Source organism: Megalobrama amblycephala, linkage group LG3 (assembly GCF_018812025.1).
Source record: "Megalobrama amblycephala isolate DHTTF-2021 linkage group LG3, ASM1881202v1, whole genome shotgun sequence".
Classification (NCBI taxonomy): domain Eukaryota; kingdom Metazoa; phylum Chordata; class Actinopteri; order Cypriniformes; family Xenocyprididae; genus Megalobrama; species Megalobrama amblycephala.
In genome coordinates this window covers 44,993,804-45,016,814 of record NC_063046.1, presented here as the reverse complement: position 1 = coordinate 45,016,814, position 23,011 = coordinate 44,993,804, and the positions used below count along the sequence as shown (strand labels likewise).

The 23,011-nt window shown below is 39.5% G+C and overlaps 2 protein-coding genes and 1 long non-coding RNA gene across 3 annotated transcripts; 1 reads left to right on the top strand and 2 right to left on the bottom strand.

Moving 5' to 3' along the window:
- Positions 1-1,053: 1,053 nt before the first annotated feature.
- On the bottom strand, positions 1,054-8,234 carry LOC125265428. The gene is made up of 3 exons (XM_048185647.1): positions 6,327-8,234; positions 1,287-1,507; positions 1,054-1,192 (listed from the first exon to the last, which is right to left on the bottom strand). The coding sequence occupies exon 1, from the start codon at positions 7,417-7,419 to the stop codon at positions 6,607-6,609; it is 813 nt and encodes a 270-aa protein (XP_048041604.1). The 5' UTR covers positions 7,420-8,234; the 3' UTR covers positions 1,054-1,192; positions 1,287-1,507; positions 6,327-6,606.
- Positions 8,235-8,859: 625 nt separating this feature from the next.
- On the bottom strand, positions 8,860-16,864 carry LOC125265424 (gastrula zinc finger protein XlCGF57.1-like). Its single transcript, XM_048185642.1, has 3 exons — positions 16,796-16,864; positions 16,040-16,232; positions 8,860-10,154 (listed from the first exon to the last, which is right to left on the bottom strand). The coding sequence occupies exons 2-3, from the start codon at positions 16,230-16,232 to the stop codon at positions 9,133-9,135; spliced, it is 1,215 nt and encodes a 404-aa protein (XP_048041599.1). The 5' UTR covers positions 16,796-16,864; the 3' UTR covers positions 8,860-9,132.
- Positions 16,865-20,118: 3,254 nt separating this feature from the next.
- On the top strand, positions 20,119-20,830 carry LOC125265436. The gene is made up of 3 exons (XR_007184259.1): positions 20,119-20,328; positions 20,437-20,482; positions 20,587-20,830. It is a non-coding gene; the product is annotated as an uncharacterized LOC125265436 (long non-coding RNA).
- The last annotated feature ends 2,181 nt before the right edge of the window (positions 20,831-23,011 follow it).

Below are 23,011 nucleotides of genomic sequence, written 5' to 3'. Positions count from 1 at the left end.
TTTTGAATTTGAGGCCTGCAACATACTCCTATAAAACCTGGGACAAGATCAAGACTGGGAATGTTTGGAACATGGTTCCACAGGTTCAGTGGAAACACGTGAGTGTCATGAAAAGGACCACCCAGATTGTTATCAGTGCTCAAAGTTCAAAAGTCATGGGTGTGTGGTAGTGTACATGGCATACCCATGCCCCATGACATTCAAAATGACTGAATATTTGCAAAAAAAAAACAATAAAGCTTTTCAGTTTTTTCAGTTTGAACATTAAATGTCTTGTCTTCATTGTATATTCATGAATATAGGAACTTCACTGCAATAGGGGTTGTATGATCATCACGGGCATAATTTATGTGTATAAACACGTAAACAAACTGAGTAATAAGAAAATGATTACAATGACAAATTATTGATTTATTTGGTATAGGTAACCATGTAATAAGCAGGATAATGTGTAGCAAGGTGATTGTTATAGCGAATACAACCCCTTCAGACTGATTCAAGTACTGATCAAACTGGCGTGGTTGTATTAACACACTAATAACAACTGCGTAGCTATACATTATCCCTTACTTAACAGAAAAAAGCATAGGACGGAAATTGTTACAGACATGTATTTTGATATGTGTGTGCACATACTGAGCTTGTCCATATACACAGTAGACTGAAGTGAATTATATATACAGCTAAAAATGAGGCACCAAACACCCACAGAAGACTTTGGATGTGCAACAGTGCTCTCCATCATCATCAGTTCCTATTTAGAATGAAGCTGTTCTGGTGGCACATTGTGGCCGATACGACCTCAGTAATTCACTTGCCAGTAGTTTGTTTTTGCTTCAGCTATCACCTATTGGATAAAACAAAGACCAAATTTGATGAAGCAACAGATGAATAGCTATTTTTGGCCCATTGTGGTTTGCCCTGTGACAGCAGTACCAAGAAAATGCCCAACTGTAATTGCTGTGTCCTATTTATTTTTATGTTGACTATGGAGTAAGATTTTAAATAATCACACACACTTACCATTAATTAACAGTTCAAAGAGACCTTTCATCCTGTCAAGGTATTTTTCAGAATGGTCTGACAGCTGCCATTTTGGCTGGAGGACTTGTGCGGACCAGGTTTTCTGCTTTTTGGTTTTCTTTCCAATAAAGACCATGGCCTTGTACCCCAATGTGTTTAACTTTTCCACCTGAAAATAAAGATACATATTATGTAATATATACAGAAATATAAGCAATTATAAATGTCTTAAACATTGTGGGCTACAGACGTTAAACACATACCAAGACAGATGCCTCATCAATAACATGAGAGGTGGTTTGGTTTTTGTTTTTGTTTTTTAACCACGTCTCCTTTCTGTCCTCAAATTTCAGAAGTTTTTTTGCCAGTCTTTGCTTTCTTGGCTGCACTTGATTGGCAATATTTGCAGGTCTTGGTGGCCACACCAATAGCTGCTTTGCAACCAACACATGTTGTTATTGTTGACCCTCGTGGCATCTTAAAACTAGAATAAAAAACAATAAAGATTTAATAACCAAAGAGACAAAGGATCTGCCTTATTAGGTGTTACATTATAAATGTTTGTAATTTGGCCTATTTCAGCATTATCATTAGGCAGGTGTCAGATATCAACACTTCATGTGTGTTTTACATTTTTAAACACGATACAGCACGAGATATTGTTAATGTCGATGTAGTTTATTTTAAATGACAATAAATTTCTGCCCTTGAGCCGCCAATTCGTTTTGATGACCTGTGTGTCATCAGTTGCAGTGCATTGTGGGATTTGTAGTATGAGTGAGTGGTGGGAGAGCGATTTACCGCGGGCCATTAATAATAGACGTATGAAATTATCCAGACACGGAAAAATATCTATATATGACTTTTAGTCCATATCGCACAGCCCAACTATAGATTCTATGCAACAATTACCTATACTCCATAGTTTCATATAGCTCCAAGTTGATCTCTGTTTTCATCTAGGCATTGTATTTTTGTGTGAATGATTTTACCACTTTTCTTACTGTAGCTCCTAAAGTTTTCAATTTATCATATTATTCTGACCTCGATTAGCATATTGCCGCCAACTGCAGCTAATGTTAAATGCGGTGGCTAATATAATTCCCAATAAACCCCTATGTCATTGGATACATCCCTATAAATTTATGGTGATAAATAATTAACGAATGATGATGTAGACGGCGCTAACTAACTTTTTTATTCAGGTTCCGTTAGTATATGTATATATCACTAAGTATAAGCCTATTCATTACCTACCTTTGAGGATGAACAAGTTTAAATGGTGGGTGGCTGAAAGAGCGAACACGACCCCCTCAATCTCGTCAATCTGCTTGACCTCTCGCAGCTATGTTACCCACATGTAAAAATGTGATGCCACTTATGTATGTTGTTCGGGTCTGTTTGACCCGTTTTCATTTTTTTTCAAAAGAAAAATAACATGATTAATTATTTGTTAAAACTCAGACACTTTGGCCTTGGCTCATTTTCTGTGAAGAATATAAATTTATTTAATTATTTAATTATTATAAAAGGTACAGAACATTGAACTGTATAATTGCACAATTTTCATTTGGAGTGTTGCAGTTTTGCACCTTGATACTTCTTTCCTGCTATACCTCTAGTCTATTATGGTCTTACACCTTGTAATTGACATGCAATTAGTATGCTTTTTCCACTACTGAAATAATGTTATTTACCTTGTACTCATCCAGGAACGCATCAACCAGGAATATATCATCCTCGGGGTCAAGATTATTCATTTTTCCACGCTTCCATTTCCTCCTTGTTTAACTTTTCCTGATTTTCCTTTTTCGTGGGGAATTTACGCGCCAAATCCCGTCAATGAGCTCGCACCAGACAGGAAGTTAAATGCACGGAGGTTCCGGTAGATGTCAACATTAAAACCACTCATCGTAACTTATCAACATTAGTTTCACCCGTTGCCACGGATTGATGTGTTGATCAGCAAATCAACCTCAGACGCAACGCATACAGTAGGCAGGGGTTTGATCCGTCAGACGGAGCGAAATTGTAAGGAAGAGTATGTGGAATCTGGGGCCACAGCTATGTTTAGGCAATAGTAGCATCCATAGCAACCAAAACGTAGCAGTTTCACATTATTCTGGTGAGATCTGAAAAATCTTTGCAACAACGCACAAGCGAGTGATTATGTACATTCACTGAATGAATATTATGAAAATAAAATATATATTTTTTGCTTAGAATGTAATCAAACCTTATTTTGATGCAGAAAATAAAAATATTGTCCATAGCAACCAAAACGTAGCAGTTTCACATTATTCTGGCGAGATCAGATAAATCTTTGCAACAACGCGCAAGCAAGTGATTATGTACATTCACTGAGTGAATATTATGAAAATAAAATATATATTTCTCGCTAAAAATGTAATCAAAACTTATTTTTATGCATAAACTAACTCAAAATATTGTTTTTTTCACTAAAAAGTAGAGAAACGTCCGCCATTTTTTTTGTTCTCACGGCCGGGCTCTCTAAAGTCACGTGACTTGGACGCAAAACAATAGGCAAAAAAAATGTAACAGTCATACAATTTAAAGGCCATTATTGTAACCCCTCTACGTTTTGCACTTTGGACCAACGTAGTCAGGATACATTTTCATATGAGACTGGGTTGGTCAAGGGGCTGGTGAGGTCCAAATAATTAGGTACAAACCTTCTATAATATCCCGCCAGCCCCAAGAACTGTCTCACCTCCTTTTTGGGACGCGGACAGGTCGCAACTGCTGCTGTCTTGTCAATTTGGGGACGCACCTGTCCATGTCCCAAGTGGAAACCCAGATACCTTACTTCCACCCGCCCAATTGCACACTTCTTCGGGTTGGCCGTGAGTCCAGCTCCTCTCAGCGATCTCAACACGGCCCTCAAATGCTGCATATGCCGCTGCCAGTCATTACTAAATATAATTATATCATCAAGATAGGCAGCAGCATACGCAGCATGGGGCCGTAAAATCCTATCCATGAGACGCTGAAAGGTAGCCGGAGCCCCGAACAGCCCGAACGGAAGGGTGACAAATTGGTGTAATCCAAACGGCGTGGTGAAAGCTGTTTTTTCCTTAGATAATGGAGACAAGGGGATCTGCCAATAACCCTTTGTTATGTCCAGTGTCGAATAAAAGCGAGCCGTACCAAGCCAATTAATGCAGTTCGTCCACCCATGGCATTGGATACGCGTCGAATTTCGACACAGCATTGACCTTACGGTAATCCACACAGAACCGAACCGAGCCGTCCGTTTTCGGAACTAAAACTATCGGGCTCGCCCAGTTACTGTTGGATTCTTCTATTACTCCCATGTCAAGCATTGCCGCTAATTCTGCCTGAACCACTTTTTTCTTGTGTTCAGGCAAACGATATGGCCGGCTGCGAACTACCACGCCCGGCTCTGTCTCAATGTGGTGCTGAATTAGATTAGTACGGCCAGGTAGGGGCGAGAACACGTCTGCAAATTCCGCTTGTAATTTAGTGAGATCAGTGAGCTGGGAGGGTGAGAGGTGATCTCCTCCTGGAGCCAGCGCGAGAGATTGTGTTTTGACATTCATCTCTGGCCCAAGATCATCCTCTCCTCCAATCACCGTCGCCAGCATCACTGTCTCCGCCTCATTCCATTTTTTAAGGAGATTGAGGTGATATATCTGACGTGCCCCTCTCCTATCTGACCGTATTACTTCATAATCGAGATCTCCAATTTGCCGTGTGACCTCAAACGGTCCTTGCCACTTTGCAAGTAATTTTGAGCTTGACGTGGGGAGCAATACAAGCACTTTATCTCCCGGTGCAAATTTACGTAGATTAGTTCCCCTGTTGTACAACCGGCTCTGTCTGTCCTGAGCTTGTAACAAATTCTCCATTGATAGCCGCCCCAAAGTGTGGAGTTTTGTTCTCAAGTCCATTACATACTGAATTTCGTTTTTACTTTGAGATGGTCCGTCCTCCCAAGTCTCTCGCAGGACATCCAGTACCCCATGGGGCTGGTGTCCGTAGAGAAGCTTGAAGGGGGGAAAACCCAGTGGAGGCTTGCGGGACTTCTCGCACAGCGAACAAGAGGGGTTCTAACCACTTATCCCAATTTTTGGCGTCTTCCTGAACGAATTTCCGAATCATGGTTTTAAGCGTGCGATTAAAAGGTTTGACCAGCCCGTCAGTTTGTGGGTGAAAGACGCTGGTACGAATCGTTTTAATGCCCAATAATTCGTAAAGTTCACGTAATGTACATGACATAAACGCCGTGCCTTGATCGGTGAGGATTTCTTTTGGAATCCCCACCCGGGAGATTAGACTAAACAGTGCGTCCGCAACACTCTTAGCAGAAATGCTGCGGAGAGCCACTGCTTCAGGATATCGTGTTGCATAATCCACAATGACTAATGCAAAGCGATGTCCTCGAGCTGATAGCTCTAATGGCCCGATGAGGTCCATGCCAATTCTCTCGAAGGGGACCTGCATTAATGGAAGGGGGCGCAAAGGCGCTTTTGGGGTGGCTGGTGGATTCACCAACTGACATTCACGACAAGACGCGCACCACCTGCGCACATTCTCGTGAATGCCCGGCCAAAAAAATCGGGTCATGAGGCGATTTAGTGTTGTTGCCTGTCCTAAGTGTCCAGCCATTGGATTAGAATGAGCCGCTTGGGAAAGCATTTCCCGGCGGCTCCTTGGAACTAACAACTGGGTTGTATCTTCCTTTGTCTGGGTGTCTTGGGTCACCCGATACAACCTATTTTTTATCACTGTGAAATATGGATAGGTAAGCGCACGTCCAGGCTGGAGAGGCTGACCGTCAATGACTTGGACCTGTTCAAATGCATGTTTTAATGTCTTATCCTGAGACTGCTCCAGGGGAAAGTCATCGCGATCCGAGAGAATTATGCTCTCGATTTCACTCTGCTGCCCTGAAGCAACACTCAGTGGTCCCCGATCAGTCTCCCCCGCCTGCACCCGCGCCTCCACATCCACCGCATTTTTTCCCCAAGAAGCATCCGTGCATAAATAACCCAATAATTCAGAAAATGCTGGCCAATTTGTTCTCAGAATTAACGGATGCCGGAGGTGCGGATTAACTGCCACCTTAACACTATGCTTTTGTCCCCTGAATTGAATAATGACCGGTATTACAGGATATTCCACCACATCCCCGTGCACACACCGCACCTTAACCACGCGGCTTGTATCCAATACCCCGGATGAAATCAGGCTTTGATGTATCGAGGTTTGGTTACAGCCTGAATCCACCAAAGCCTGTTGGTACCCCCCTTGATACTCACGGGTATTTGGTACCAGTCAGCCTGACCGGGGGCAGCCTGCGGGACATCCGGGACCCGGACCATTGTCCCAACCTCCATCACGGGGCACTTATCTATGAAATGCTTCGGGTCCCCGCAACACCAACAGGCTGGTCCAGACCTCCCCGCCGCTCCAGTGGCAGGGAGTGGGGTAAATGATTGGCGTGGAGAAAGCGGAGAAGCAGGAGTGGGGTCCTGTCCCGTGGCAGCCAGTCACGCCCTCCTGGCTCTGGTCAGGCCCGCCGCGCCCCCGGGGCGGGACTCATGGATAGCCAGGTGGCCGCGACCTGGGGAGAGGAACAGGACGAGAGAGAGGGACAGAAGATGTAGAGGGAGAGAGAGAAGCAGATGGAAGGGGTTCGCCGACCCCAGGGCACGCCACCATATGGTCCTCTGCGAGTTGGATGGCCGAGTCCAGCGACATGGGGCGGTGGCACTGGACCCACTCGGCTGTCTTCTTCGGTAGCCGAGTAATAAACTGCTCCAGTACCACTCGATCAATAATCCTCTCCATGTCGCTTCCCTCAGCCAGCAGCCATTTGCGGCAGGAGTCCCGGAGCTGTTGGACCATCGTGAAGGGCCGGCCGGACTCAGCCAGCTCGAGTGAGCGGAAACGCTGGCGATGTTCCTCAGGGCTCCGGCCGACCCGCTGGAGGATGGCCCTCTTCAGGTCGTCAAAGACCAGGAGATTCTGGACCGGAAGCTGCTGTGCCGCTATCTGGGACTCCCCGGAGAGCAGCGGGACCAGGCGCATCGGCCACTGGTCCTGCGGCCAGCCTGACAGCTCGGCCTTCTTTTCAAACAAGTCAAGGAACGCCTCCGGGTCGTCCGCAGATCCCATTTTGTTGAAGGGCAGGGGGGTGGGCACAGCGCGATGTTCCGTGGCTTCCAGTCGAACCTCCCGGTCAATCCAGCTCCGGAACCTCTCACGGTCCTCCTGCTGGGCTTGGACAACGACTTGGAAGGTTCTTTCTTGATCCTTCCGTAAATCCAGCAGGGCCTGATGTTGTTCCTGTTGCATGACCGCGAGGCTGCTGATAATCTCCGCAAATGGCATTCCGGAGGACGATTGCATGGCGGCGGCTTTCCTCTCCCTTCCCGGGTTTCGGCACCAGTGTAACAAAGTTCAGTATTAGGAAGGAAGAGGACAGGGTCGGCTTTGACTACTGACAGCTCTTTTATTCAGTTTCTGAGAATAAACAAAAGGGTGTGCAGACAGGCACAAAACGGTCACAACATAAATCACAACTTTTCACTCCAGCACTTCAGTGTCTCCGAGGCAGCAGCAGTCAGTAGTCCTTCTCTCTCTCTGCCACTCCTGTTTCTCCTGGCGTTATATACTCTCTCCACGCCAATTACTGAAACAAGAGACAGGTGTTCGTCATTTGCATTTAACCCACTCACTCACCGCTCGTCTCCTAACTCTCTCTCCCTCTGCAGACTTCGCTGAACCACGCCCCCCTCGCCACATAATGCAATTAACCTTTTTGCATGGCACCTAACGTTTTCTGCAGCAATTTGTTTCTTCTATAAAGAGGGCATTGAAGGTACTTTATCTTGCCTGTACTCAACCAAACTTGTACTTTACATGAATGCGAGTGCATTAGCAGTTAGTTGTGAATTGTAGGTGTTTGATTTAGGAGATGAGGTCATGACTGCACCGGTGATGAGCAGGGTTGCCAGGTTTTCACAACAACAACCCGCTGTAAAACACATTCGTTCTACCATTGGTCCGTGACGATAACATAATAGGAGGTGTGCGCCGAGGCTCCGCCTTCACTCACGTGGAACGCTTCTATGACTCATGTGTTTGAGTTCATTGAGGTAAGATCTCCGCGGGTGAAAACATGAACATAGCCGTAATAGTACAAAATGAAGTTGTGCTTCTGATGAATTGAGGCACTGACACTGTTTTTCATGTTTGATACTGTAAAGCTGCTTGCTTTTAAGCAATCTATTAAATAAAGTGCTATATACAGTGGTGTGAAAAAGTGCTTGCCCCCTTCCTTATTTTTTTGCATGTTTGTCACACTTTAATGTTTCAGATCATCAAACAAATTTAAATATGAATCAAAGATAACACAAATAAACACAACATGCCATTTTTAAATGAAGGTTTTTATTATGAAGGGAAATCAAAATCCAAACCCACATGGCCCTGTGTGTCTTGTTCAGCCATGTGTGTTTAAACGACTGTCTCATAGCTTCTTTGCTTGGTGTTTAGTTGTTCTGAAGCCAGTTGCCTGAGTAAGTGTTCTCTTAAAATTAAAATTATTTTATTTATCTGTTGTATTGACAAGACCTTTATGAAGGATATTGGTTAACTTGTGGCGTTTTGGGCACTTGCGCTTAACTGAGATTTTTGCAGACTTTTGAGAGGCTGTTGTGTCAACCTTGAATTATTACAATGTTGCGGTGTTCAGTTTCATTTTGATTTTAGAAAATAAACATGATTTCTCATCAATCAAATCGTTTATTTTTACTGGCATTTCTTTTAGGTAGTCGAAGACTAGTGCATCTCTGAGCCTACATTTAGCATGAGTAAAATACTTAAGTAATGTTAAAATCAGATGCTCCAAGATTTTTTACTCAAGTTGTATTAGAATTTGTCACTTTTAACTTGTAATGGGAGTAATTTTTTGCTGTCAGGTATTTCTGCTTTTACTCAAGTATGGTTTTCAGGTACTCTTTACACCTCTGCTCTTTCCACAGGTATGACTTCTAAAACAGTTCTCTTTCAGTGAATCCTCATGTGGCACTTAAGCTCACCTTTAAATCTGAAACTCTTTCAACACTGATCAGATGTAAAAGGCTTCTCTCCAGTGTGAATATTCATGTGTTTCCTAAGGTTTCGTTCCCGTGTGAAGCCTTTCCCGCACAGAGTGCAGGTGTAAGGCTTTTCTCCAGTGTGAATTCTCATGTGGACTTTAAGGTTTCCTTTATGTGTAAAACTCTGTCCACATTGTTGGCAGGTGAAAGGTTTCTCTCCAGTGTGAATTCTCATGTGGATTTCAAGGTTTCCTTTCCCACTGATACTCTTTCCACACTGTTCACAGGTGAATGGACTCTCTCCAGTGTGATTTCTCATGTGGACTATAAGGTTTCCTTTTACAGTGAAACTCTGTCCACACTGTTCACAGGTGAATGGACTCTCTCCAGTGTGATTTCTCATGTGGACTATAAGGTTTCCTTTTACAGTGAAACTCTGTCCACACTCTTGACAGGTGAAGGGTTTCTCTCCAGTGTGAATTCTCATGTGGATTTCAAGGTTTCCTTTCCCACTGATACTCTTTCCACACTGTTCACAGGTGAATGGACTCTCTCCAGTGTGATTTCTCATGTGGACTATAAGGTTTCCTTTTACAGTGAAACTCTGTCCACACTCTTGACAGGTGAAGGGTTTCTCTCCAGTATGAATTCTCATGTGGGCTATAAGACTTCCTTTTTGACTGAAACTCTTTCCACATTGTTTGCAGGTGTGAGGCTTTTCTCCAGTGTGAATTCTCACGTGGACTTTAAGGTTTCCTTTAAATGTGAAACTCTGTCCACACTGTTGGCAGGTGTAAGGCTTTTCTCCAGTGTGAATTCTCAAGTGGTCTTGAAAGTTTCTATGTTGATCAAAACTCTTTCCACACTGTTGGCAGGTGAAATAACTTTTAGTTCCTGTCTTTTGAGCTTTTTTTTGTGAGGAACACTTTTTAGCCTGTGTTAATCTTTCTCCAGTCATGAAATCATAATGTTTATCGTAATGTTTTTTCTCTTCTTCCCTTTCATTAAGTTCATGACTCGCCTCTTTCAGTGCCATCAGGTCTAGGACGAAAACAGACATAAAAAAATGAGACATTTAATGCATCAAAACCAAAAACATGTATGCTCTAAACCAGGGGTGTCCAAACTTTTTTTAAAAGGGGGCCAGATTCAATAATAGGGACTTTAAGCAACAGCTGTCGATGGAACGGCAACGGCGACTGGAAGTAAACTGTCAACTGCCGTAGCTAAAGAACGCAAAAATCGCTAAGCAACAACAAAGAGGACGGCATGGATCATTTAATCATTTAACATAGTAAACAATACATTACATGTAAATAAAAGAAAGAGAATTAATGCCAAAAGCAACCAATGACATACAGATACAACTAAAATACCACATAACCATAGAACATAACATTTACTTATCTAGTCTATCACGTATTATCAACTACGGCAAATCGGCTACTCTCCCGCAGTAGACGGTAACAGTAGAATGCCAAAAAGTAGCAGTTAAATTTGCGCATGCGCAACAGAACGCCAGAATGCCGTTGCTGTTGTATCAGCAGCTGCTGCTTAAAGTCCCTATTGTGGACACATCTGGGGTTCCTTTTCTATATATACAGGTGCTGGTCATATAATTAGAATATCATCAAAAAGTTCATTTTTTTATTGTAAATTATTTTTAAAAATGAAACTTTCATATATTCTAGATTCCCTACATGTAAAGTAAAACATTTCAAAAAAAATTTTTTATTTTGATTAGAGCGTACAACTCATGAAAGTCCAAAATCCAGTCTCTCAAAATATTAGAATATTTCCTAAGATGAATCAAAAAAGGGATTTACAAAACAGAAAAGTTCTTTAAAGTATGTTCATTTGTGCACTCAATACTTGGTCGGCAGCACATATTACAGCAAATGACTTGCTCCTAGCACAAATTACAACATCAGCGAAGTGTGGCATGGAAGTGATCAGCCTGTGGCACTGCAGAGGCACTATTGAGCCTTCAGATCATCTGTATATTGTTGGATCGACTGTTTCTCATCTTTCTCTTAAAAATATACCATAGATTCAGGTCAGGCATGTCGGCTGGCCATTAAAGCACAGTAATATCATGGTCAGCAAACCACTTGGAAGTGGTTTTTGCACTGTGGGCAGGTGCTAAAGTCCTGCTGGAAAAGGAAATCAGCATCTCCATAAAGCTTGTCAGCAGATGGAAGCATAAAGTGCTCCAAAATCTCCTGGAAGATGGCTGCATTGACTTTGCACTTGATAAAACACAATGGACCAACACCAGCAGACGTCACGGCCCCCCAAATCATTACTGACTCCAGAAACTTCACACTAGACTTCAAGCAGCTTGGATTCTGTGCCTCTCCAGTCTTCCTTCAGACTCGTGGACCATGATTTCAACATGAAATGCAAAATTTACTTTTATCTGAAAAGAGGACTTTTGACCACTGCTCACTGTCCAGTTCTTTTTCTCCTGAGCCCAGGTAAGATGCTTCTGATGTTGTTTCTGTTTCAGAAGTGGCTTGATACAGGGTTCCTACGCGGTTTGGAAAAGTATGGAATTTGATTTGAGTAATTTCCAGGTCTGGAAAAGTATGGAAAAAAGAAATCGGAGTATGGAAAAATATTTGTGTTTCCAGACTATTGTCTCTATTCAGTTTTCTAATTTATCATACCTGCAAACTAGTCACTTTACAGCAAAATTAGCCCTTTTGAATCAAAATACATAATTTATGTGAATCGTGTAGATCCGAAGAGGTTTTTTTGGGGCGAGTGTGTGTGTCTCAGGATTCTCGCAAGAATTGAAAATGGGCTACTTTCCCATAGACTGGAGTGAGTCGCAATCTTTCTTGGCGCTCTGTGTCGTCATAGATCGCTGTAGCACTCGTGAACCGACATCTCTTCTGCTTTACTAGTTACAACACACAATAAACATAAATGAACATCCAAAGGTATGTTGAAAGATACAGTACAACTTACCGAAATCCATATCATGTCACATGCAATCGATCAATCAGTGTTTCAACCGCAGAAAGGCGTCAATAAAACGGCTTGTAAAAATGTCACATTTAGCCTACCTCAGAAAAGCCGTTCAATGTCCAAAAACTAATGTCAGCTACAAAAATGAACTTCGAGAGGAGCATTTTGCTAAATATATGCACTATAGGCTATTGCATATTCATTGTATTTGTACTTAACATGTGCTTCAATATTGAATGTAAATCTGTTTCATGACAGCCACCATTTAAATGTTTAGGCCCACATAAAAAAAAGAGTAGAAAAATAATTGTCATTAAAAATGTATATAAACTTCCTTATATGTACATTTTTTTTCTTTGAGGAAATTTGCCTTGTACTGTACCTGATAGGCCCCAAATTAATCAATACTGAATCAAAGGTAATCAAATCAAATCGCAAGCTTCTGAATCAAAATCACATTCAATTGTGAAATTTGTGCTCAGCCCCACTGGCAATAATTTATTATTATTTCATAACTTGAAGCAAATGTTGTTGTTTTTTCCATTTATGTTCTTGTCAGAGTGCACTAGAATGCTTCATTTACATGTTAAAAATCACAAAAATCTTCTCATGGGGGAGGATGCCCCCAGACCCCCCTACAACAACTTCATTCCTACACGTCACCTTTTACACCTCTTTTGAATTTGCAGAGGTTTAGAAACTTATGAATTTATAAAATATTACGGAAACTGATACTGTGCTTGTGTAGGCTACACCTACTCGTAGGCTTCTCTATATAAATGCTTTGATACCAACAACAAATACCGACAACAGAGCAGAATGGATAAATCAGAGAAGGATGTGAATGAAGTGAATGTGTCGAATTATTAGAATGTTAAACAAATTAAATATTTACGCCTATGTAGCGAGTGGTATTGTCAGAAATGGAAACAAACTAAGTCACTGCTCCACCCTGTTAAACAGGGAATATATTAGTACTTGTAGATTATTCCCCAACAAAAGTCACACAGGTTTGTGGTTTTAAGAAGAGAAGGGCCTAGCCTGGATGCCAGCCGAACTTAGCCCCGCCCACAACATTTTGAGGTCGGGGAGTTCGGTCTGGACTTGATCCGTAGAGGAGTAATTATGCCCGAACAGAAACTGTTCGGACCAATCACATTGTCAGGGCGATGATTGACAGATTATCACCAGAAACGTAATCAGCCACGTCATCAAAGAGCGCTTGGGGAGTTTGATTGACAAGCGATCTAACCAATCAGAACGCCGCATCCGCCATTTTGTCCAACAAAGCAGTCAGGAGTTAGAAGATTAACATTGGTAGAGTTAAACTTGAAAAATTGTGCATATTGACGTCTTTCCGCGTTTGAAACAACATTCATTCTCATGTTCATTCATGTTTATTTGATGCTATAAATGGACTCGTAGTAAGAGATGATCGGTTAAGGAGCCTCTTGAGCTGAGGCACTACAGCAATCTGTCACGATCATGGTCACAACCCATTAAAGAGCCACAAAACGGTTTTTATTGTTTGATTTTTTTTAATAACTACACAGTTTGAAAGCTGGGACTTTGTTTAATATCATAAGTAACCTGCTCTGTCTCGTCTGTCGACGTGTTGTCAGTTTCCTCTTTGCTCCGCGATGTATTTTCCACTCTGTGTGGCGTGACAGCGCCACGGCTTGTCGGACAAAGCAACAGTAACTAAGGGGGGCGGGTCTTTGCGAAAGGTCAATTAGTTTACAACAATGATGGCTGTTGTTGAAGAACTGAGATGTGTAGATTCCACCATCGCGTCCATTTTAGAAGATATCGACAGTGCATTAATTTTAAAAGAGGAACAGAGGACCGCGATCAAGGCATTTGTCGATGGGAAAGATGTCTTTGCCGTCCTTCCTACGGGATTCGGCAAAAGTTTGATTTATTTTGGCCCCGATGGTCGCTAAGAAGAGTTCTGTTGACAACTATGCATCGCTCAACATACGTCACTTACTCTGTAGCTCTGATTGGTTGTAGGTCTATCCAATTGAGGTCTTTCCTGGATCGGTTGAAATACTCCCCCATAATCAAAGCCCAATGGAGCAGTATCAGACTCATATTCGAACTAGAATTGAGTATGACCACGTCAGGCTAAGAAGGGCCTAGACGTGAATACTAAATACCAAACTTTATTTCAACAATCAAACACTAATTTAAAAATCAGTAAAAAACTGTAAGACTGTAAAACATAGAAAAGGAGACCAAGGATTACCAATGGCAGAAAATCGTTTGGAAGGAGGTCTGGAAATTTGAGTATGGAAAAGTATGGAATTTTGAAATGGAAAATGTGTAGGAACCCTGTTGATAGTCCTTTTCCTGAAGATGTCTGAGTGTGGTGACTCTTGATGCACTGACTCCGGCTTCATTCTACTCATTGTGAAGCTCTCCCAAGTGTTTGAATCGGCTTTACTTGACAGTATTCTCAAGCTTGCTGTCATCCCTGTTGCTTGTGCACCTTTGCCTACCCAATTTCTTCCTTCTAGTCAACTTTGCATTTAATATGCTTTGATACATCACTCTGTAAACAGCCACCCCATTCAGTAATGACCATCTGTGACTTACTCTCTTTGTGGAGGGTGTCAACGATGGATCATTGCCAAGTCAGCAGTCCTCCCCATTAGTGTGGTTTCAAAGAACAAGTGATACCCAGAATTTATACTGTAGGGATGGTCATTTAATGAAACTCAAATGTAAATATTTTAATATTTTGAGATACTGGATTTTGGATTTTCATGAGCTATACGCTCCAATCAACAAATAAAAAAAACAAAAAAAAACTTTTGAAATGTTTTACTTTACATGTAGAGAATCTAGAATATATGAAAGTTTCATTTTTTTAAATAACATACAATAAAAAAAATAACTTTTTAACGATATTCTAATTATATGCCCAGCACCTGTGTATATATATATATATATATATATATATATATATATATATATATATATATATATATATATATATATATATATTTATATGAATGTTCTCTGAATCTCTGGATGATATTATGCACTGTAGATGATATCTTTAAACTCTTTGCAATTTTCGCCGCAGCATTGGGGGAATTTGTGATCCTCTGCCCATCTTGACTTCTGAGAGACACTGCCACTCTGAGAGGCTCTTTTAATACCCAATCATGTTGCCAATTGACATAATACGTTGCAAATTGGTCCTCCAGCTGTTCCTTATATGTACATTTAACTTTTCCGGCCTTTTATTGCTACCTGTCCCAACTTTTTTTGGAATCTGTAGCTCTCATGAAATCCAAAATGAGCCAATATTTGGCATGACATTTCAAAATGTCTCACTTTCAACATTTGATATGTTATCTATATTCTATTGTGAATAAAATATAAGTTTATGAGATTTGTAAATTATTGCATTCCTTTTTATTCACAATATGTACAGTGTCCCAACTTTTTTGGAATCGGGTTTGTAGTCCAAGTGCTTTGCAGTGGTCGGTTTGTTCAGGGTAGACAGCTTTTAGCTGTTGCGGCGTGTCTGGTGTAAGTTAGTAGACACAGTGATAATACGACACCACGAGTCGAGGATCTATCTCAGAACCGGCCGCTATTCAAATAATCTGGCTGCTGGCACGGGCCAGATATTATTGCTGGCGGGCCAGTTTTGGCCCAAGGGCCGCCTATTGCGACCACTCCTTTATGGTATTTAGTCTATAAACACATTTAATATAAATACGAATGCACAAAACTATTTTTTCTTTTGAGCATGAACAGAAAAACATATTTTCCATTGTTCTCTATTCAGAAGATGATATTGGGTTTATTGTTGCAGAAAATAATTGTTTTGGCTACTTCTGTAATATTCTCTAAGATTATATTTCTGTATATTCTCTATTTCTGTAGAGCTGGACATTTTAATAATGATCAAATTCATCTGTGAGAATAAAACCAACCTGTTTGTTCCTCAATATCTTCATGTTTGACACTGAATGTTTCTTTAATCTTCACGTCTTCAGTCTCATCTTTAATAAACACTATCTTCATGTCTTCACTCTCATCTTTATTAAACTCCATATTTATGTCTTCACTCTCTTCTTTAATAAACTCAATCTTCGTGTCTTCAGTCTCCTCTTTAATAAACGCCATCTTTAAGAAGAGAATACTTAACAGAGTTAATGGTCTTCAATGACCGGTTGGACAACAACAACACTTAAAAAGTGTTTGCTAAAAATGAATAAACTTCATATTTAGACATTCATGATCTACATGTGGTATTTAAAGGACTATAGATTAAATGATTACTCTTTGATGAAAACACGATTAGTTAGTTTGTTAGTGTTTGTTGTTCTCGTTCATGTTCACTGTTTGAGCAGCACGAGTCGTGATTCACTGAATCATTTCTCAAAGTGTTTGATTCAATTGACTCGGAGTTGAAAAGTTCAGTTTCTCCATCATTACTCTCCAGAGACTGAACTCGTGTTCATGATAAACTGATTTATGATATAGAGAGAGAGAAATGAGACGCAGGTTTACTGTTTCTCATCAGTGGATGAGTTTTACTCACACAAATATTCTTCATTACAGATAGATAAAGAATCACACTGTTACATTAAATAATAAAGAAACTAATTTCACATCGCTTGTAAAACTATTAAAAACCATTAAAGCTATTTTTGTTGATTAAAAAAGATTAAATTCTTAAAACAAACCTTTATTCAGCAGAATCACAGCAGATGCAGGAGCACGGCGCAGTCTTATGACATCATGTTGTCACTCCACAATAAAAGTCCTGTTCAGACGCTGCATTGTTTACAATAACATAAGTGCATAAAATCCAATAATTTTACCTGGGGGGTATTGCACAAAAGCAAGATAAGGGATTAAGCTGGGATTTTCCAGTTATCCTGGCTGAATTTAGCCCTGACTCGGTTGCATGAAGGGAGGCTAAATTAATCTACATTAAGTTACTATGGAGATTTACACTTTGCAGCTAGCCTGCTCCGGAGCAGGCTAATTTCTCTCTGGTTTTGTTTGGCTGTCTTTATGGTTATTAGAAGGCTAAACAAAATTAAAAATTAAAATTAATATGAGCTAAATTTTAATTGGTAAGATGAATCCTCTAACACTGACCAATAGGAACGCAATGATATTACAACTGACTCTCTCACATACAATTATTTGACTTTATTAACATATATATATATATATATATATATATGGAATTCAGGTTGATTAGGACACTTTTTGCTATTGAAATGACTAGGGAAAAGTGTCCGAATTGAAACGCATTAAAACTCAGTGTGTTTTACCAATATATAAAATGTGGACAAATTTTAGTTTAAACATGGGTATAAAATGTGTAAAACGTTATATTTCAAGGATCAGTATAAGTAAAAGAAGCAATCAATATTAAAGGGTTAGTTCACCCAAAAATGAAATTCTGTCATTTATTACTCACCCTCAGGCCGTTTCACACCCGTAAGACCTTCGTTAATCTTCGGAATATTTTTGGCGCTCCAAAAATATTCTCGTTGCTTTATAATATTAATGTTGAACCACTGTACTCACATGAACTGATTTAGATGTGTTTTTAGTACCTTTATGGTTGCCTGGAAAATCCAGCCTCACCACTGCTAATCAGACACATTTAAACCCAGTATTTTAAAATGACATAAATGGCATTACCAGAATAAATAATAGAGATTACAAGGAAACAGAGGTTTTTACAAATTCAACAGCTCTAACTGAACTGTGGTGTAAAACACTATTGCCTATTTTTAGAAAAAGGTCCAAAGCTGTTCAATATGTTCCACCCTGTCTTCCTGTTTCAATTTAAATACGTCAACACATTGAATAAAACTGCTCATTTTTACTTTCTTGCCTTAACACTTCCTAACTCATTACTGATTTAAAATATCAATTTCTACAACAAAATGCATATCAAGCACGTTTAATGCCATTTTGACATTTAAAATCCATTTAAACTATATCAAATCCTTTTAATACTATTACAAATCACATTTTATCAAAATTTACCACTTCATGTATTCATCTGACAAATGTTTTAACAATAATATAACATTACACTTACACTGAGACTTTATTTTTAAAAGGGAAACCTGGAACATGCATTTTCTTATCTCACTCTTGATTATTGTAAGCACATTTAATTAATGAAGTTAACAAGGAAAATAAACTTAACACAAAACAGACACTTGAATAATGAAAGTTAAAGGGTTAGTTCACCCAAAAATAAAAATTCTTTCATTTATTACTTACCCCCATGTCATCAAAACACTACTTCAAATAACTTTAAAGCATTATAAATCTTTTGTGTTGTATCATGATTCAGATTATGTGTTAAACCAGCAAATTCAGGGCCAAGTGATGAAATCACGTGACTTTAGCTCTCCAAACAGCTGATTCAACACACTGATTCATTATGTTTTAAAATCAACCATCACTATATAAGTCCACTTTAATGAATAGATTTAGCAACTACAACGTCAATAACAAAAATCACAAGGTGTGGACAACAATAACTGAAAAAGTTAACAGCGTCAACCCGTCTGTCTCACGATCTGTCAAAGACATTCAGAAACGTTTTAAAAATATGGTTCAAGAGGCAAAAAAGCAAATATTCAAGCGAAAAAACCCTGCAACAGGGGGAGGGCCAAATCCTACATTGAAAAGGACAACGGAAATGATAATTGAAATATATGGAGAAGAATCTCCAATGTTTTGGGGAATCCTATGGGATCACATTCCCGCCAATAGTATTGCGGTCACGGATCAAAAAATAATAAGCGTAAATCAAAAATTTAAAAACACATGTAAAAAATATATAGCGCAAACTTTAAAAAATAATGCAAAATGATTGGAATGGCAAAGAACATGGTCACGGATCATAATATAATAAGCGTAAATCAAAAATTTAAAAACACATGTAAAAAATATATAGCGCAAACTTTAACAAATAATGCAAAATGATTGGAATGGCAAAGAACGTGGTCACGGATCAAAATATAATAAGTGTAAATCGAAAAATCAAAAGCACATTTAAAAAAATAACAAGCATGAATCAAAACTTTAAACACATTAAAAATGATATTGTACAAATCTCAAACTTGTGTTTATGCGTTCTTAAAAGTCGTTTTCCTTGCTTTTATTACTCTTTTCTTTCTGCTCATATTTTACTCTTTTGTGCGCTTGTGCTGTTTTTCTCTTTGCTCTTCTTTCTACGTTTTGCTCTTGCGTTTCCAAATGTTGCAGTTCGAGTTTCATGCAAATTAGGCTGGGCTTAAACGCCACCATTGGTCCACTAGCTCTAGATTGACAGCTCCTCCTTTAGCCAATCAATCGAAGAGGGAATTTGACTTCACTCCAGTCCAGTGCGACTCATGGATTCTGTGGCTAATTCGTACAGGTGTGAAGATGAATAATTAACGTCAGCTGGCAAATGTCGGACAATCTCAGGTAATTGAACATAAACATATTGTTAGTGGGTTAAATGTGATATATTGTAGGTGCATTAAATGCTCGCTTTAATTTGGTTTGATAATTTCACTTAATATTTTGTGTATATTCGCAGGCAGTGTCAAGGCTGCTTTTAGAGCGACTATTGTCGCAATTACAGGAAGCCATGTAGCGCTTGCCTCTGGACCTAGACTATTTACATTTTATTTGCACAAATGGCTTGACATTGATCACTGCACACACAAGTCGTGTACATATGCCTCAAGAGGTAATGCAGTGTCTTTCGCACCTGTGTTCTGTGCTTTCTAACCGACTGGACACGAGACGTACCTCTTCAGTTGTTGTGAGTGAAATTGCTGGACCAACGGGACGTCCCAAACTAATTGTGTCTGAGCAGCACCTCAGACATTTAATTGAACTGGGTCTGACTGTACCTTGCATTTCTAAACTGCTTGGTATGTCAACACAAACCGTGGAACGAAGAATGCACGAGTTTGGCATTACAGTGAGGGGAACATACACTCACCTGACGGACAAAGAGCTAGACAATCTTGTGGTTACAATCAAAACTCCGGTTACAGAATGATGAGAGGACACTTGAAAGCTCTTGGTCATCGAGTCCAATGGAGCAGAGTCTGGGACTCTATGAATAGAGTGGATTCAGCTGGAGTTCTTGCTAGAATGTCACTTGGACATGTTGTGAGAAGATCCTATTCAGTTCAGGCACCTCCCTCGTGCATTTGGACACCAACCACAAGCTGATCAGGTAGGTTCAATTATTTTTGTAGATGTTACTTGTACAGCTAGATATTTATTCTGTTTTCAGAACTGTTTAGGTACCTGTTTGGATAAGATATTATTTTTTTATAATCAGATATGGCTTAGAAATATTTGGGGGCATAGATGGCTACTCAAGAAAGGTTAGTGATAAATTGAGTCTATACAGTCATTAAATAATTGTGTAAATATGTTGTCATACAATTTTGTAGATGCCAATAACTTTACAAAACGCGTTATTCATCAGGTCATGTATCTGAGGGCTGCAACCAACAACCGGGCAGAGACTGCTCTAGGTTTCTTCCTCGAGGCAGTAGGAAAGCACAAGTTCCCTCACGGTATGTATGTACATTTTGGTACATCCATCTACTGTTGATATTAGCCACACCCTGCTTCATTAGGGAATGCAACTTTCCTAGGCTACTTGTACCTCTTCTGCTTATAAAGAATAATAACAACACAGCTGAGACTTAAGAGGAAAAAAACATTTGTGGAAGTAAGTGATTTATAAGTAATAATAATACAACACAGTAATAATAATGACAACACAACTGTGATTTGAAGAAAAAAAGAAAACGGATGTTAGCCATTTATGAAGTACAGCTGTCATTTTGATATACACATTTACATTAATATTACACTTTCACTATTGGCGATAAGCACTGAAATTACATTACGCAGAAGTTAAACAAACATGATATGAATTGAGATAGTAGATGTGCTATTCTATCACTTTTCCTGTGACACGCTGTTTTAATGACAGCGAGGAGGGCTTGGAGCACAATTTCTCTTTAAACTAAACTGCAGATGTTATGACAAAATATTTTGATCAGTGATGCACACTTAACTTGGATATTATGTAAGACACTGCTGGATTCGGTAGTCTAACAGTCCATTGTCCAGATTGAATAGGTCCAATGATAATATCTTACTGTACAACCACAGCTGCAGGAGGTGTTGATGTCGTGTGAAGGATCTTCAAACAATTACCATTTGAAGGAAAAATATGAGGAAAACGGTAAGATTTGGATGTTTTCTTTTTAAAATACTTTGTCAGTGACGCGCCGAGAAAGACAATTGTATTTACACTGCAATAAATAAGTATGCCTATCTGTCTCCACTAAAAATAACTTATAAACTTCCTAAAAGATGTGTTCACCTTATCAGTAAAACTGCTTAAATTTGATTTGAATTGTTTAAAACTATTAAAATACTATTTGGCCAGTGGAAATGAATGAAGTAACTCTATATTAAAACCTTTGTCTGAAGCAATTTATACAATTTTGTTTTTATGCATATTTTGATATATTTATTCTAAAACATAGCATTTATAGTCCATATCTAATATTTTCCAATGTCTTGTACCTTTGACGGTGTTAACCGTGGTGTCACGTGGATGGGAATGTGCATGGAAATGATATGCAGATGAGGTTATGCATAGTAAAACTAGGCGTCGTAATCTCCATATATGGTGATTTCGGGGAGGAGACAGGGTGGAGATGCACGTACACACAATCTTCCGCTGACTGGGATTTATAAAGGGATTTGTGCGCAGGTTCTGGCGTACGCATGGTTTTATAAATCTGATTTTTTTTGTGCGTACGTAGAATTTAGCTTTTGCACGTACGTACACTTTTAGGATGAAATCTACGCAAAGTTTTATAAATGAGGTCCCTGGACTTCATTTTTGGAAAGATACCAATGATTTTTATCAGCCATACACAAGTGCACTTTGTGGTTGACGTGCTTCAGTCTTAATTGCCTAGAAATTTCAGAAGAAAAATTTCTGTGTGTTCATGCTGATAGATTGTGCGATTACTACCCTCTTCCAGTATATCAGGCTTCAGGACTAAATGTTGTATCCCTGCATCATGCAATATACCTTTTCTAAATTAACACAGATATGGATATTGAAAGCTTATCATGTGAAATTAAAAAGATACTGCCTGAACTTGAGGATGAGATGCTGAAGACACTTGTTGCACACCTAATTGATATTATTGGTGTCAGAAAAAGAGAAGATCTTATATTTGTTGGAAACGATGACATTACTCCTTTTCTGACTCCAATACAGAGCCGAAAACTCATCCAAGCTTTTAAAAATGGTGAGTGCAATCTTATTCACAGCAGAATGTCTTTAAATAGATAGTTAACCCCCATACCCAAACCCCCCAGTCATCATTTACTAACTCTCATGTTGTTCCAAACATATATCACCCAGATAGCAGAACAACCTTAAATCAACATTGAATCAAGGTTGAAATTCAAGTTGATTTTTCATCAGGTTTGCACCCTGAAATAATGTCATTTCAATTTACATACTGTACATATGTATTTCTAACCACACACTGTTTGAACAGGAATTAACATCACATTCAGGAAAAACAAGTGGCTGTAAAAATGGCATTTCATGGTGACTAAAACAAATAGACCTGGTTTCACAGACAGAGCTTAGGCTAAGCCAGGATCAGACCTTAGTTCAATTATTTAAGTAGATTTTATAGACATGCCTCAGAAAAGTGTTTATCTTGAGACAAAACAATGGCAGTGACATATTTTAAGATATGTTTTCAGTTAAAACTGCTCAGACAGCATTTTAGTCTGGGACTAGATTTAAGCCTTGTCTGTGAAAGGGGTTAAGTAGTAAAAAAAAAATACACAAGAGCACAGAC

Excerpts from the sequence above, each read along its gene's own strand:
- LOC125265428 (XM_048185647.1), bottom strand. The coding sequence starts at position 7,419 with ATGCAATCGTCCTCCGGAATGCCATTTGCGGAGATTATCAGCAGCCTC.
- LOC125265424 (XM_048185642.1), bottom strand. The coding sequence starts at position 16,232 with ATGGCGTTTATTAAAGAGGAGACTGAAGACACGAAGATTGAGTTTATT. Across the intron at positions 10,155-16,039 it reads AGATATTGAGGAACAAACAG|ACCTGATGGCACTGAAAGAG; the intron begins GTTGGTTTTATT and ends TTTTCGTCCTAG.